The sequence below is a fragment of the Coniophora puteana genome (genome assembly GCF_000271625.1).
Source record: "Coniophora puteana RWD-64-598 SS2 unplaced genomic scaffold CONPUscaffold_12, whole genome shotgun sequence".
NCBI classification, from domain to species: domain Eukaryota; kingdom Fungi; phylum Basidiomycota; class Agaricomycetes; order Boletales; family Coniophoraceae; genus Coniophora; species Coniophora puteana.
This window is the reverse complement of record NW_006913064.1, coordinates 209,168-221,211: the sequence shown is the minus strand read 5'-3', so window position 1 is coordinate 221,211 and position 12,044 is coordinate 209,168. Positions and strand designations below refer to the sequence as shown.

General features: G+C 51.8%; 5 protein-coding genes across 5 annotated transcripts; 4 read left to right on the top strand and 1 right to left on the bottom strand.

Annotated features, from left to right (window-relative positions):
* The first annotated feature begins 355 nt into the window (after window positions 1-355).
* On the top strand, window positions 356-2,018 carry CONPUDRAFT_168071 (uncharacterized protein). The gene is made up of 2 exons (XM_007774308.1): window positions 356-605; window positions 658-2,018. Exons 1-2 carry the CDS (start codon window positions 521-523, stop codon window positions 1,845-1,847), a joined length of 1,275 nt encoding a protein of 424 aa, XP_007772498.1. The 5' UTR covers window positions 356-520; the 3' UTR covers window positions 1,848-2,018.
* Window positions 2,019-2,334: 316 nt separating this feature from the next.
* Window positions 2,335-3,703, top strand: CONPUDRAFT_139139 (uncharacterized protein). The gene is made up of 5 exons (XM_007774307.1): window positions 2,335-2,367; window positions 2,429-2,728; window positions 2,785-3,123; window positions 3,192-3,371; window positions 3,422-3,703. The coding sequence occupies exons 2-5, from the start codon at window positions 2,507-2,509 to the stop codon at window positions 3,533-3,535; spliced, it is 855 nt and encodes a 284-aa protein (XP_007772497.1). The 5' UTR covers window positions 2,335-2,367; window positions 2,429-2,506; the 3' UTR covers window positions 3,536-3,703.
* A 266-nt stretch (window positions 3,704-3,969) lies between these two features.
* Window positions 3,970-5,391, bottom strand: CONPUDRAFT_168070 (RTA1-domain-containing protein; the record flags this gene model as incomplete). Its single annotated transcript, XM_007774306.1, has 10 exons — window positions 3,970-4,093; window positions 4,155-4,225; window positions 4,280-4,463; window positions 4,520-4,559; window positions 4,611-4,688; window positions 4,745-4,767; window positions 4,822-4,934; window positions 4,993-5,137; window positions 5,192-5,323; window positions 5,382-5,391. The coding sequence occupies 10 exons, from the start codon at window positions 5,389-5,391 to the stop codon at window positions 4,017-4,019; spliced, it is 873 nt and encodes a 290-aa protein (XP_007772496.1). The 3' UTR covers window positions 3,970-4,016.
* Window positions 5,392-6,374: 983 nt separating this feature from the next.
* Window positions 6,375-8,751, top strand: CONPUDRAFT_109504 (uncharacterized protein). The gene is made up of 6 exons (XM_007774305.1): window positions 6,375-6,495; window positions 6,551-6,831; window positions 6,891-7,112; window positions 7,166-7,587; window positions 7,640-7,722; window positions 7,781-8,751. Exons 1-6 carry the CDS (start codon window positions 6,381-6,383, stop codon window positions 8,590-8,592), a joined length of 1,935 nt encoding a protein of 644 aa, XP_007772495.1. The 5' UTR covers window positions 6,375-6,380; the 3' UTR covers window positions 8,593-8,751.
* A 174-nt stretch (window positions 8,752-8,925) lies between these two features.
* On the top strand, window positions 8,926-11,476 carry CONPUDRAFT_146150 (uncharacterized protein). The gene is made up of 6 exons (XM_007774304.1): window positions 8,926-9,075; window positions 9,138-9,425; window positions 9,493-9,723; window positions 9,774-10,201; window positions 10,259-10,341; window positions 10,403-11,476. The coding sequence occupies exons 1-6, from the start codon at window positions 8,938-8,940 to the stop codon at window positions 11,227-11,229; spliced, it is 1,995 nt and encodes a 664-aa protein (XP_007772494.1). The 5' UTR covers window positions 8,926-8,937; the 3' UTR covers window positions 11,230-11,476.
* Window positions 11,477-12,044: the final 568 nt, after the last annotated feature.

The window sequence follows — 12,044 nt, the reverse complement described above, 5'->3', positions numbered from 1 at the left end:
GAATCACTAGCCCATAGCAGCCTTGTTAGTCAATATGGAGGTCAATGCGTCTATGTCCGCGATGAAGCGGTTGGAGAGCGGAAAATATAGGGGCTTATCTCCATAACGAGCGATCTTTTTGTTTCGGCTAACAGCCCAAACAACAGAACCAAACAGGACCACGCGGACGAGTACAACAGCACGAGGCGGACTCTTTTTGTGAACAATGGCGTTGATGAGCGCGCACTCGTCCTCGACAATAAACAATAACTTACCGTCTCTAGGTCGCACGAAAGACAAAAGGATGCTAAGCGAGCTCGGGTATGAGATGGCTTATAAGTTCTCCTGCGACGACGGCATTTTCCTCAGTCCAGCACTCGCTCTCGACGTAGACGTCCTCTCACTTTTCGTGATCCCATAGATCTCCTTGAGCCTGGTGCTCTTCCTGTCCTTATCCTCTTCAACTCTAGACTTGCTTCCCAGAATATACGACCCATAACGTTTCTTGCTCGCCAACTTAGCACTTCAATAGCTTATCGCCATGTACGCATTCCTGAAGACCGCTCTTATTCTTGCCTCCGTTTCATCCACCATTGCTGCTCCTGCCCCCAAACACGACCGTAATGGTGAGTCGCTTAACCCAAGCATACCCTGGATTCCGCTGACGGGTTCATATAGTGGCTCTTAATGTCCCAATGAAGCGTCAGGACTCTACCGCCTTCGGCTTCGGCTCGGGCTCCTCAACCTCTGACCAGAGCTCTTCCATCCCTACTGGGACCTCAGCCCCCTTCGGCGATTCTTCTTTCATCCCATCAGCCACCGGGACGTCTCCCTTCGGGGATTCTTCGTCGTCTGCTGCCCCCACTGGCACCTCCCCCTTCGGTGACTCTTCGTCTGCTGTCCCCACTGGCACATCGCCATTCGGTTCCTCTGCCAGCCCCTCCGGAACCTCACCATTCGGAGACTCCTCTTCCGCTGTTCCTACCGGCACGTCGCCGTTTGGTTCATCTGGTACGACCGTCCCCACCGGCTCATCTGCCGTCTCGGCCACTGGCTTCCCTACGGGAACTGGCTCGTTCACGCCTACGGGCTCGGTGTCGGGCTCCGCTGCCCCTACGTCGACCCCCGATCCTGACTGCGGAGATGAGGACACGGTGACTGTCACTGTCATGTCGACTGTCTACGTGACTGCACCAGCTGGCACCGGTTCTGCAGCCAGTCCCACCGCGACCGGGTCTGACCCCTTCGGATCCTCCGCCAGTCCTTCCGTGACTGCCTCCAGTGATCCCTTCGCCACCGGATCTACTCCTACCCCGAGCGCGACAAATCCCTTTGGCTCATCCTCAGACCCCTCCGCCACCGGCTCAGCCTCTTCTAACCCCTTCGGCGCCTCCTCCGGTAGTCTCACTCCCACCGGCAGCTTTGCCACGAACGTCTTCGGCGCTTCCCCCACAGACAGCAACGCTGCCAGCCCTACTACCGTGATGTTGAACGGCGCCACCGCCACCGCATCACTCGCGTCTGGCTCGGCCAACATCCCAGCCGACGGCTCCTCGTCCGCCGCGACCCCCACGGACAGTGACTCCGCCGCATCCCCCTCGGCGTCGAACTCGTTCGGCTTTGGTTTCTCCAACCGTCTCCGCAAGGCACGCCGTGGTACCTCATTCAACGACTACGTCTCGCGCCTTGGTGCCCGCATCGATAGCGACGACTACGACTCGACCAGCTTCGCCCTTGAGAACACGTTCTGGAAGGCACGCCGCAGCGCCTCGCCTATGGATTCCGTCGCGCAGGTTGATGCCCGCGCCAAGAGCGACGACTATGACTCGGCGAGCTATGCCCTTGAGAATACCTTCTGGATGGTTTGATTGGGTTGTTCGTGTATAGCGAGTGGCAATGCAGGACATTGGGACTGAGTGGACTTTATACCATAGTGTTCATGATGAGCTCTGGTTGTATAGCTCCGAACTATCTACTTTTGTATCGATAGCGATTATTTTCTGATCGAATACCCATTTCCGTCGGTCATGGTTTCCTTGCAATCATCCATCCAGACCTTGTGACAAAGCTTGCCCAAGGACGGCGCTAATCCTTGTTTGTGTCGACTCTCACCCATATCAAATGCGGTAAGAGGTGTACCGGATGCGTGCATGAGAAGCGAGCACACGAGGTGATACTGAATCATGATAAATGGCACGAAGGAGCCGCTTCCTTCCTGTTATCTGACTCCCATCGCCAACCCACCTCAGCTGTGTTCTCTTCCAGAAAGCTCTCGTTAGAGTCGTCTGGATCATGAATACATCCCCTGGTGAAGGCATTGGTTTCCATCATCCCATTTTCTGTTTATCTTGCCCCGAAATATTTGAGAGTGAACGAAGGTACAAACTGGTACACATTACCGCAGTTGGAAATGAATGACGCCCGCTAACTGGCTTTCTTGTTCGTCTAGCACGTTCGAACCCACCAGCTGCCAGTGATTTGCTGCAAGGACTGCGGAAAACGAGTAAAGAATGAACATGGTCTCGCCATGCACAGGAAGGCCAAACACGAGAGTCTGCCACCGGGTCGCAAGTCTGACGGCAAAGGCAAGGCCTCTGCTCAGACGCGCTCTGCTCGACGTCGTCCGGCCAACTTGGGGGCTAGGGATCAAAAGCGCGCAAGCGCTAGATACGAGGGCCCGAAGCTGCTTTGGCACTGCAAGTTATGTACCGGGAGCGTCATGTTCGAAAGCCACGGAGGGCTTAAGCGCGTGCGTCACACTGTCCCTGTGTTCATCTCAACGGCTCATAATCTTTGTTGACTCAGCACCGACATGTCCGTCATAAGTTAGGCTCCCAGTGCGACATATGTCGCAAAGTCGTGCGAGGGAACGGGGGCTTGATTCGGCACACTTGGGCGCGGCATGAGTGGCGCTCTGAATACCCTGAGCAACGCGAAGACAAGCTCGATAATGGTAGGATCATTTTCGCCGAAGACGAAACAGCAGAAGGGGTTTGTACATTCGACCCATCGTCCCGAGACCGGCTTTCGGCTACGAAAATTGTCCTCGGCAAAGTTATTTTTCCTCCGGCCCGCTATGAGCCGAAAGTTCAGTTCGAAAGACGCTCTCTCACGAGCTCATCCAAAACAAAAGGGAGTAAGGAGGTGCGCGACTGTGGGCTTACTACAACCTCTCCAGCTGTGAGCTAAAACAGCCTCTATCCTCCCTCTAGCACGCTAGGCCAGTGGAAAACAAATGCAGTATCTGTGGGTTCATGGAGCAAAAAACCGCACTAGCCGAGCATACACAGGCCGAACATGCTCGAAAGCTTGTCCACCCCTCGAAAAAGCTCTACGTCTGCAACAGGTGCCCTTGGAGTACACTGGCGCCCGACAATGTACCGTTAAGAGATGTGCGCATATTGACTGCAAAGGCTCCTTGACTCATCTGTACGTTTTCCAGCACAACGCAGCCGTATATGGAGTGGAAGTACAGCGCGATATTCGTGGCAAAATCAACTACAAACATCAGTCCTCTTCCCAGATTCTTCAGCAACTTTCCGACGGTGATGCGTGATGACCAGGATATGGTTCTTTGAACACTCCGAATATGCGAGGCCTTGGTGCCTTGAATCTGCCTCGAATCGACAAATGTGTCCGTTGTGCTTCCGAATCTACAAAACCTCTGTATATTATCATTGTTGTCCGATGTCGACGCGTCTTTCATAGCCACTGTACGAATATGTCCTACTGTATGACATTAGGCTGAATGTCAACAATTTTGAAGTGCTTCAAGCGCAAAACGGAACCGATCACACAGGAAGAACATCAGAGCCTCGAAGCACATTTGTACTATTCCAGCGAGACTACTACACACATTATTTAACAGTCCATTTGTTGATCCCTAGAAGGAATGCTAACAATGAAAGAACGTACGTTCTCCAGATAGGAGTAAGTCCATATCAATGCGCCAATATATAAAGAAAAAACGAAACAAAAGGTGTCGATGTTCTACTAATGAAAGTAAAGATGATAGACCGTCTTTTACGAACCGTTCTTCAGTGGAGGAGATAGCCGGGGTGGAAGAAGTTGATGGCGAACATGGCAAGGGTGACCATCAGAGCATCAAAGATAACTGTAACACGGAGACACAGAAGTCAGCAACGATACCAACACGTGGGCTATGCCAGACATACTGAAGTAAGACTGCGTCAAGATCACGGTGCCGTCCCAGCCATCGGCGAGCTCGATGGTACGGTACACGGCACTGATAAGGCAAAGTCAGGTACGAAGTGGCGATGCATGTATGTTTAAAACCAACCGTACGAGGAGACAGAACGTGCTGAATGCGCCGGCTTCGATCATGACCAGAGTGCGGGGGTGGTCAGAGAGCAAGAAGGGAACTTCCTCCAGCTTTTCCTCGTCAGTGGGCTGACGAATGGACGCGTCAACGTTGTACCGGTAGAACACTTCTGCGGTCAGGCCAATGAAGAGTATCATAAACACTACGTAGACGGGGCTGTGAGTCAATTTGGCGAGTGATAATAACATCGACACGTACCGAGCTGTATGATAATGCCACCCAGCATGATGTTGCCTCCCTTTAAAGCTGTCGGAATTAACAGCTACGGGCGCTTCAGGATTGGACTAACCTGGTTAGCACCAGAGAGCGTCGTCGCGTTCGCAGCAATCGTTCCGCCACCGGCTTGGATGAGGAAGGCGACGACGTCCTGGAGGGAAATGTAAGAAAATGCACTCTACATTCTGGCATCTCAGTGACACTTACCGTGGCCAGGAAAAGACGCAGGTCTGAAAGGAAGCGATGATTAGTGTCGGACATCATTTGCTAGGTATATTTCTCACAGTTGCGGGGACTCAGCCTGCTGTACCGGGGTCCGAGCTTCCTGATGATCCTTTCTAAAATAATGAAGTTGGCTGCCGTCAGGGGGATTGGAGCGACAATGGTGGTCACGATTCTACAGTGAAAGACCGGGACTTTAGTCGCTTGATTTGTGACAGGTGCTGAATACTCACTGAATAATGTACGGGTTTTGCTGGTGCGGTTGGAAGTGGGAGTAGAGACGAGCACCCCAGCCAATGATCTCGAAGACACCACATAAAACGGCTGTCGGTAGGAGGAACTTCATGCCATATCGGAAGGATTGCACGAGGTGGACAACTGGGACCGGGACGTCAGTCGGGGAATAACTAAGGGAGAGAGCAAATAACGAACGCGTAGTGATACCGAAAAGCAGAGCAAAGATCACGCCGGCGCTCTCCCAAGGGACGTAGCCGTAAGGACTGTGGACGGCTGCTGCTGTGGCGGTGACGTTGTCCCTCGCGGTGAGCATCGTCGAAATCTCGTCTGCAGAGAAAATGCGGTCAGCATTGGAATGGTTCGAGTGAGGATTTGAAGTCCTCACAGGAAGTCATCGTAGAAGCTTTTTAAAACAGCTGGTAAACTTGAAGGTAATAGACAGAGGGCCTGTTCCAGACAGACAAAGAACTTGAAGATGGAGGACTACGCAGTTCGTTCCTTGCCTTTATACTCTCAACCTTTGATAGCGACATTATGCGATGGGAACAGAGTAAACATGCGCAGCGCCCGCAGCTCTTTGCCGTCATACGGCGGGTTGAGATGTTGTGGTCGATCGTGCGGCCAACTGCGGGTTGGTCGTTGGCAAAGGTCAATAGTGGCTTGGGATGCGATGTCACCTCCAGTGTGTAGGACTCGCAGCAGGGCGAGAACAAGGCTGCATCAATCCCAGGCAAATACAGAAAGGCGGTGATACGCTGATACAAGCTACATTCAATGTCGTCTGGGACGGTAGAGGTTGTTGCAATCGTAGTGGCACGGCCTTGAGTTCATGCACAGCACGTTGCACAGCATTGCGCTTCGGGTTATTCACGTCTGCTCCCGACAGCAACGATGCCTTCGTACCTGTGGGCCATTGAGCGTTCTTCAGACCCGCAGTTGATCAATGGCTCTCGAGAAGATACTGCGGTCTCCAAAGGGCACTATGAACTTACTTGATGATCAAGTCGAGAATCCTAGATTTTGAATATTGGACCCTTGGCGTCCCATAGGCTGTGCTTCAACCAATCGGTCCATGAGTGGACTCTCCCAGTCTTGCTTGTAGTGATAAGAAGAAGACCCATAGCGCCAATACCAAGTTCTGGATCCGTTACATGGTTTCATGAATTGGGTATCTGAACGTCCTTGGTCATGCAAAGACAAATGATGTGGACGTAAAAAGTGCAAGTTTTCAAGCGACGTCATTGGTGTCGTGCTCGCGGAGCTTGAATTTGTGTCGCGTCGCGTTGCCTAATTTCCTGGCGACGCGTTGCAGACCCTGCATTCAGCCAACAACCAATACTTCACTCTCACTACTTGCACCATGGACGAGTTCGCTAAGCTCAACATGCGGCGGATGCTGCAAGCGCCTGAACCCCATCTTACTGAGAATCTCAAGAAAATCTTCGCGAGGCTAGTCGATCCGCTCGAAGACCCGGTCTTCCTGCAAACTTATACGGTATGTATACTTTAACCCAGTTCGTCCCCTCGATGCGAATGCTCAGCCCTAGTAGGGAGCGATCAAACACGAGTTCAGAAAGGATATACAGCCCGGTGGAGAACCTAAGGCCCGTTTTAATCAGTTCGCTCAGGCATGTCTGAAAGCTGGCATCGTGCCCACGATGGCAACCGTTGTACGACAAGACTGGACAGGAGAAAATGTTGCCAAGGAGAGATACATTGCACAATATCACGCGATGGATGGTTTATGTGATATGATGCGGACAGGAGACGTATCGGACCGGCGGAAACTTCTTGACAAGCTGTTGGAAGAAGACATTGTCGGGCTATGCTTACAGGTAAGCCAAGCTTTCTTCATCCTAGGTTGGATGTTGTGTCATGGTTAGCTCGTCTTTAGCTGGTGAAACATCCACTATGCCTCATGCGCCAGTTGGCCGTCAACACCCTGCGTGTGATAGCAGCGGAATCTTTTTTGGGAGAAAAAGTTTCCGGGAGCTTCGCGGCGGACATCATAGAGTCGGTTTGTTTGTACACCCTTTCAGGGCCTGACCATGTTATCGAGCAAATGCAAGACCCCGGTAGGACCTGGCAAAGCCAGATGATCATGGGAAGAGAGAACGTAAGCTCCTCCCAAGCTTACCCCAATCTAGACTGAAGCCTCTCTATTCGCAGATTCCCCCCAGTATATCAAGTAGATACTGTCCAAGGTGGTTTGCTATGGCTCAGGAGAGCGCTATGTGGACTGCACACGGCCTTTTGTGCACTTCCTCCCCCAGATCACGGGCTCATTGCCTCGAGATCCTCCAGGCCAAACCTCAGATTCTCGATTATCTCCTCGAGTGCGCGGCACTCGAAAGGAAACCGTGGTATCCTGAGACACAGGTAGACTCCATAGCCTGTGAGGTTTTGACGCAGCTGTTCCAGTGGCCGGTATACATGGTCCCTGGAGTTCCTACGGATCAACTGGCCGCCGTGCAGGAGAGGGAGGCCGCGTCTCAAGCATTGGCCATCTTGACGTCACGGCAAGACTGGGCCAAAAAGGTCATTGATATATGGATGCACTTACAAAACGAAGATATACAGAAAATTAAGGGGTAAGGATGGTCGCCATATGTCTCCGTCAAATGATGCTCACGTCTCGCGCAGTTATTTTGCCAGAGTTAATCTCGATTATGGTGCCTTCAATCCACCGGATGAGGAAGCGTTTCTTCAGGTGTTTGAATATCGCGGTACGCAGCGTGCTTAGTCCAACCGGATACACGACGTCTAAACGTTCGTGACTCACAGGCTTTTCACGTATTTCTACTCTACGCCTGATCGCGACTCTCACTCACGCAGCAGACTCATGTGGCATCGCAGATGCCCAGATTGAGTCCTTCCTCCACGTCGCTTATCGTGGCTCACGCAAGGTGCAACCCCTGAACCGAAGCCTGGGCCTCGAGGCGACCTTCACCGCCATTGAGAACGAGCAAGAAACCTTCCGCTCCCCAATGTGGACCGTCTTCACCGGAAAGAACTCGGAACATCCTCAATCTGTTGCACCTGAGAACATCTTGGGCCCTACCGCACTCATCCGCCTGTTTGTCGTCCTTGCGCAGCGAAATGTATTGACGGGCATCCAGGCACTGCAGAATACGCCTGTCGGCCTATCCCCTTCGACGTCTCTCGCTCAGATCAAGCAGATTACGCGACCGGACGTCATTCGCCAGATAATCAAGATGTCACACTCGCGCATACGTGCACGGCTGGACAAGGGTCGTGAGCGTCTCATGCTCCAGAGAGACGACTACGGTTACGCCTGTGCGGCGTACACGAGCGCTGCAGAGCTCGCGGCAGCACTTATCGCGCTCGATACTCATACAAGTGGGACGTACGCAACGGAGATCAGAGGGGCGCGGAAGCAGCTCGTGGTCGCCTTGAGCCATGCTTCGCAGATGGCCCTCAACCTCAAGCATTACGAACGGGCGCTTCACTTCGCGCAGGGTGGTATTAATGCAGCGGAGAATATTCCGTCGGAGGAAGGCTTGGACCCGGATTTCACCGTGAAGAACCGGCGACGAGTTAAGCAGGCGAACGATGGACTCCGGCATCGATCGTAGGTACGTTCATGTTTGGAGTCTCCTTGTCCCAACGATGATCTATGTATATTATCATGTAGTGAGGATTATCCGTCTCTATCGTACGCACAGACTGATGAGTGCTTTTGTCCCAGAATTACAGTGGATCATAAATGCGATGTACTGTATGATAAAGACAAACGAAGTTGGACTAACTATAGCTTTACATTGTGCCAACTGCTGCGGAGCGCAAACCAACGTCTGCATCAGTTCGCTTCTTTCCCTTATCCGGCGATAGCGGGGTGGCGTCCTAAAGGAACGCGTGTATTGCCGCCGTGGTTTGGAGTTCGCGTCCATCTTGATAACGCTACCCTACTTGCATGCACCATGGAGTACCGGACGTCCTGGCTCAACGTCCAAGAAACGTTACAGGCTCCTGAACCCCAGCTGTCCAAGAACCTTAGAGAGATCTTCAAGCGCTTGCCCGGTCCGGAAGAGGATATCGGATTCGTCGAAAGCTATGTAGTGAGCATTGCATAGTACTCACGCCATTACGACTGTCGATAGACGCTCATCTATAATGTCAGGTCTCTATATGTCGCAAACTCCAGGCGGAGGCTCCTAGTCCGCTAGCAAGAGAGGCCAAGACTAGCTTCGGTCCTTTTTCGCAGGCTTGCCTGACTGCAGGGATTGTCCAAACAATGATGGCTGTGGCTCGGATAGGCTTGTCCCTAGACTCGCAGGAGGAGGAATACATCTCTCACTGTTACGCGATGGACTCGCTTTGCTACCTACTGAAAAGCGGTGATGAATCTGAGAAGGAGAGTTTGGTGGAACAGCTATTGCCAGAGGGTTTTGTTGCTATCTGCCTGCGGGTGAGTTTCGCTGCAGGTCATTATCCGATGCTGAAACATTCACCTCGCTTTGTTCATTTTCTCATAGAACATGGGGCACGATCTATGTCTTTTGCGCCAAGTTGGTGTCGATAACTTGCGCACACTAGTGGAGGGCATTCGTCTAGAAGACAGGCCATCCTCTGCCGTTGTTGCAGGGATCATGGAGAGGGCTTGTCTATTTATTCTACGAAGCCCCAAAGATCCGCAATATTCTATCGCACAACTGCTTGGCCCTACCACGTCGTGGCAAATCCAGGTGTTCGCGGCTAGACAAAATGTGAGCTGACTTCCAAGCACGGCGCTGCATGCTAAATACGTTCCTGGCAGCTTCCGAAGTACGAGGCGAAGAAATCGTACCCTCGAACTCATGGTATAGGCGAGGTCAGCGCAATATTGATGGCACATTTACTCCTCTGCACATCCCCACACAGATCGCGGAAGTTTTGCCTCGAAATTCTCAAGCAAAGCCCACAAATAATAGATCTTCTGCTGGATTGCATGATTCTCGAACGAACGCCATGGCACCCTAGTAGTCAGGTCGACACGTTGGCGGGAGAAACATTGGTTCTGCTGTTTCAGTGGCCAAGCCATGTTGTTCCCGGCTTATCCAACCCGACATACAAATCATTTAAAGCGTCGGATTGGAAGGCCATGTTGCAGGCGGTCTCCATTTTCATGTCTCGTGAGGACTGGTCTGAGAGGCTTATCGAGGCATGGATGCGAATACAGGAAGAAGACATAAAGAAGTCTATGAGGCGCGTATAATTCCGAGTCATTCTTCCTTCCCGGTTTTAACAAACTGAGCTGTGTAGGTTCTTTTACACCGCGGGTACAGACTATGATCCAGTACACCCCCCAACAGCGGAAATGGTGGACGTACTCTTTGAAAACCGCGGTATGTTAAAACCTACTACTTCATGCTACCCTTTCACACGTATGCTATTGCTCTCCTATAGGAAAAGCCCGAATTACAGTCCTACGAGTTCTTACCACTCTCACACATGCAGCAGAGTCGTGTGGAATCACCAACGCGCAGATTGAGTCGTTTCTTCAAGTTGCCTACCACGCGAGCCGCAAATGCAAGTCCCCACCCGAGTGCTTAGATGCAGTGGACAAGGCACTCACCATGGAGAATATCGAAGAGATAACTCGAAATCCTCGGCTGGAAAACAACCCATTCAATATTATTGAACTTCCAATCACGATCTCCCCAGAAAATGTCCTCGGCCCTACCGCACTAATTCGTCTGCTTGCTGTTCTCGCGCAGCGGAAGGCATTGGCCGGGATACAAACTCTGCGCCATGCGCCGCCGGGCCTCTCTCCGTCCACTTCCCTCAGCCAGATACAAATGATTACCCACCCGGACGTCATTCGTCGGACAATCAAGATTACCCAGGAGCGCTTGAAGTACCGAATGCAGATGATCCAAGAGAATCTCACGCGGAAGAAGGGGACTTGGGCGTACCATATCGTGTGTGCAGCCTTCACGGGCTGCGCCGAGCTCGCAGCTGCGTTGATTTCGCTGGATACGCACACGGAAGGTACCTACACGACTGAGATTCGTGGGGCGAGAAGACAGCTGGTAATTGCGCTGGGAAACGCGTCTCAGATGTCACTAAACGTCAAACAGTATGAGCAGGCATTTCACTTCGCGTGGGGAGCTGTCAGCGCAGCGGAGAATATCCCAGAAGAAGAAGGGCTAGACAAGAAGCTTGTGGAGAAGAACCAACAGCGAATCAGCCAAGCGACATTTGGGCTCGAGCGCCTTCAACAGTCTCATTGAAAGTCAGCAGTCCGCGTCGTAAGATTGTACTTCTTAGCATCAACTTAGCATTGTAGATTATATTGAAATAGCTTTGTCGTCCCTTTATCTTTTGACCTATCTGAGAGCGATCATCCTTTCAATGTACAGTACCACAAAAACCTGTAATTGGGTGACCAGCATTGGTACCTCAGCTAATGTACCTTCAAGAAGTCGCGTACGACGCTTACTGTATACTCGATAGATACTACTCAAAACTTTATACGAGGGGAGAAACATTTGAGGCTTGAGGAGGGCGAAAACATCAACGCACTATCATCTTGTGCATTCAATGGCGAAGGTCAATATGACATCAGCGAGTTTTGCTAGTATGGTGGTGAGTCCAGAACTTGTTCATCCCGCCAGACTTACGATGTCTCGAATTCAGAGCCTAGTGATACAAAGTTACATTGATCAGGAGGTCAGATCAACTCATAAATCTACATTTTGAAAGAAGTGGAAGCGAATAACACATTATTATCATACGAAGTGAAGGCGGATCGAATCGAAGCCAAAAATTCCCCGGGCGGCGTACATTAGAGGGGCGCGGAAGCAGTTCGTGGTCGCCCCGGGCCATGCTGCGCAGATGGCCCTCAACCTCAAGCATTGCTAGCAGGCGCTTCATAATTTGCACAGGGCGGTGTTGATGCGGCAGCGGAGAACATTCCGTCGGAGGAAGGTCTAGATTCTGATCTCACGGTGAAGAACAGGGCCCAGGCAACGAGTTGAGCAGGCGAACGATATTATTAATGGACTTCTGCATCGATCGTAAATACAATCATGACTGACATCCAGCG

Excerpts from the sequence above, each read along its gene's own strand:
- CONPUDRAFT_168071 (XM_007774308.1), top strand. The coding sequence starts at position 521 with ATGTACGCATTCCTGAAGACCGCTCTTATTCTTGCCTCCGTTTCATCC. Across the intron at positions 606-657 it reads CCCCAAACACGACCGTAATG|TGGCTCTTAATGTCCCAATG; the intron begins GTGAGTCGCTTA and ends GGGTTCATATAG.
- CONPUDRAFT_139139 (XM_007774307.1), top strand. The coding sequence starts at position 2,507 with ATGCACAGGAAGGCCAAACACGAGAGTCTGCCACCGGGTCGCAAGTCT. Across the intron at positions 2,729-2,784 it reads GCCACGGAGGGCTTAAGCGC|CACCGACATGTCCGTCATAA; the intron begins GTGCGTCACACT and ends TTGTTGACTCAG. Across the intron at positions 3,124-3,191 it reads AAACAAAAGGGAGTAAGGAG|CACGCTAGGCCAGTGGAAAA; the intron begins GTGCGCGACTGT and ends TCCTCCCTCTAG.
- CONPUDRAFT_109504 (XM_007774305.1), top strand. The coding sequence starts at position 6,381 with ATGCGGCGGATGCTGCAAGCGCCTGAACCCCATCTTACTGAGAATCTC. Across the intron at positions 6,496-6,550 it reads CCTGCAAACTTATACGGTAT|CGATCAAACACGAGTTCAGA; the intron begins GTATACTTTAAC and ends CCTAGTAGGGAG. Across the intron at positions 7,113-7,165 it reads TGATCATGGGAAGAGAGAAC|ATTCCCCCCAGTATATCAAG; the intron begins GTAAGCTCCTCC and ends CTCTATTCGCAG.
- CONPUDRAFT_146150 (XM_007774304.1), top strand. The coding sequence starts at position 8,938 with ATGGAGTACCGGACGTCCTGGCTCAACGTCCAAGAAACGTTACAGGCT. Across the intron at positions 9,724-9,773 it reads TGTTCGCGGCTAGACAAAAT|CTTCCGAAGTACGAGGCGAA; the intron begins GTGAGCTGACTT and ends CGTTCCTGGCAG. Across the intron at positions 10,202-10,258 it reads GACATAAAGAAGTCTATGAG|GTTCTTTTACACCGCGGGTA; the intron begins GCGCGTATAATT and ends TGAGCTGTGTAG.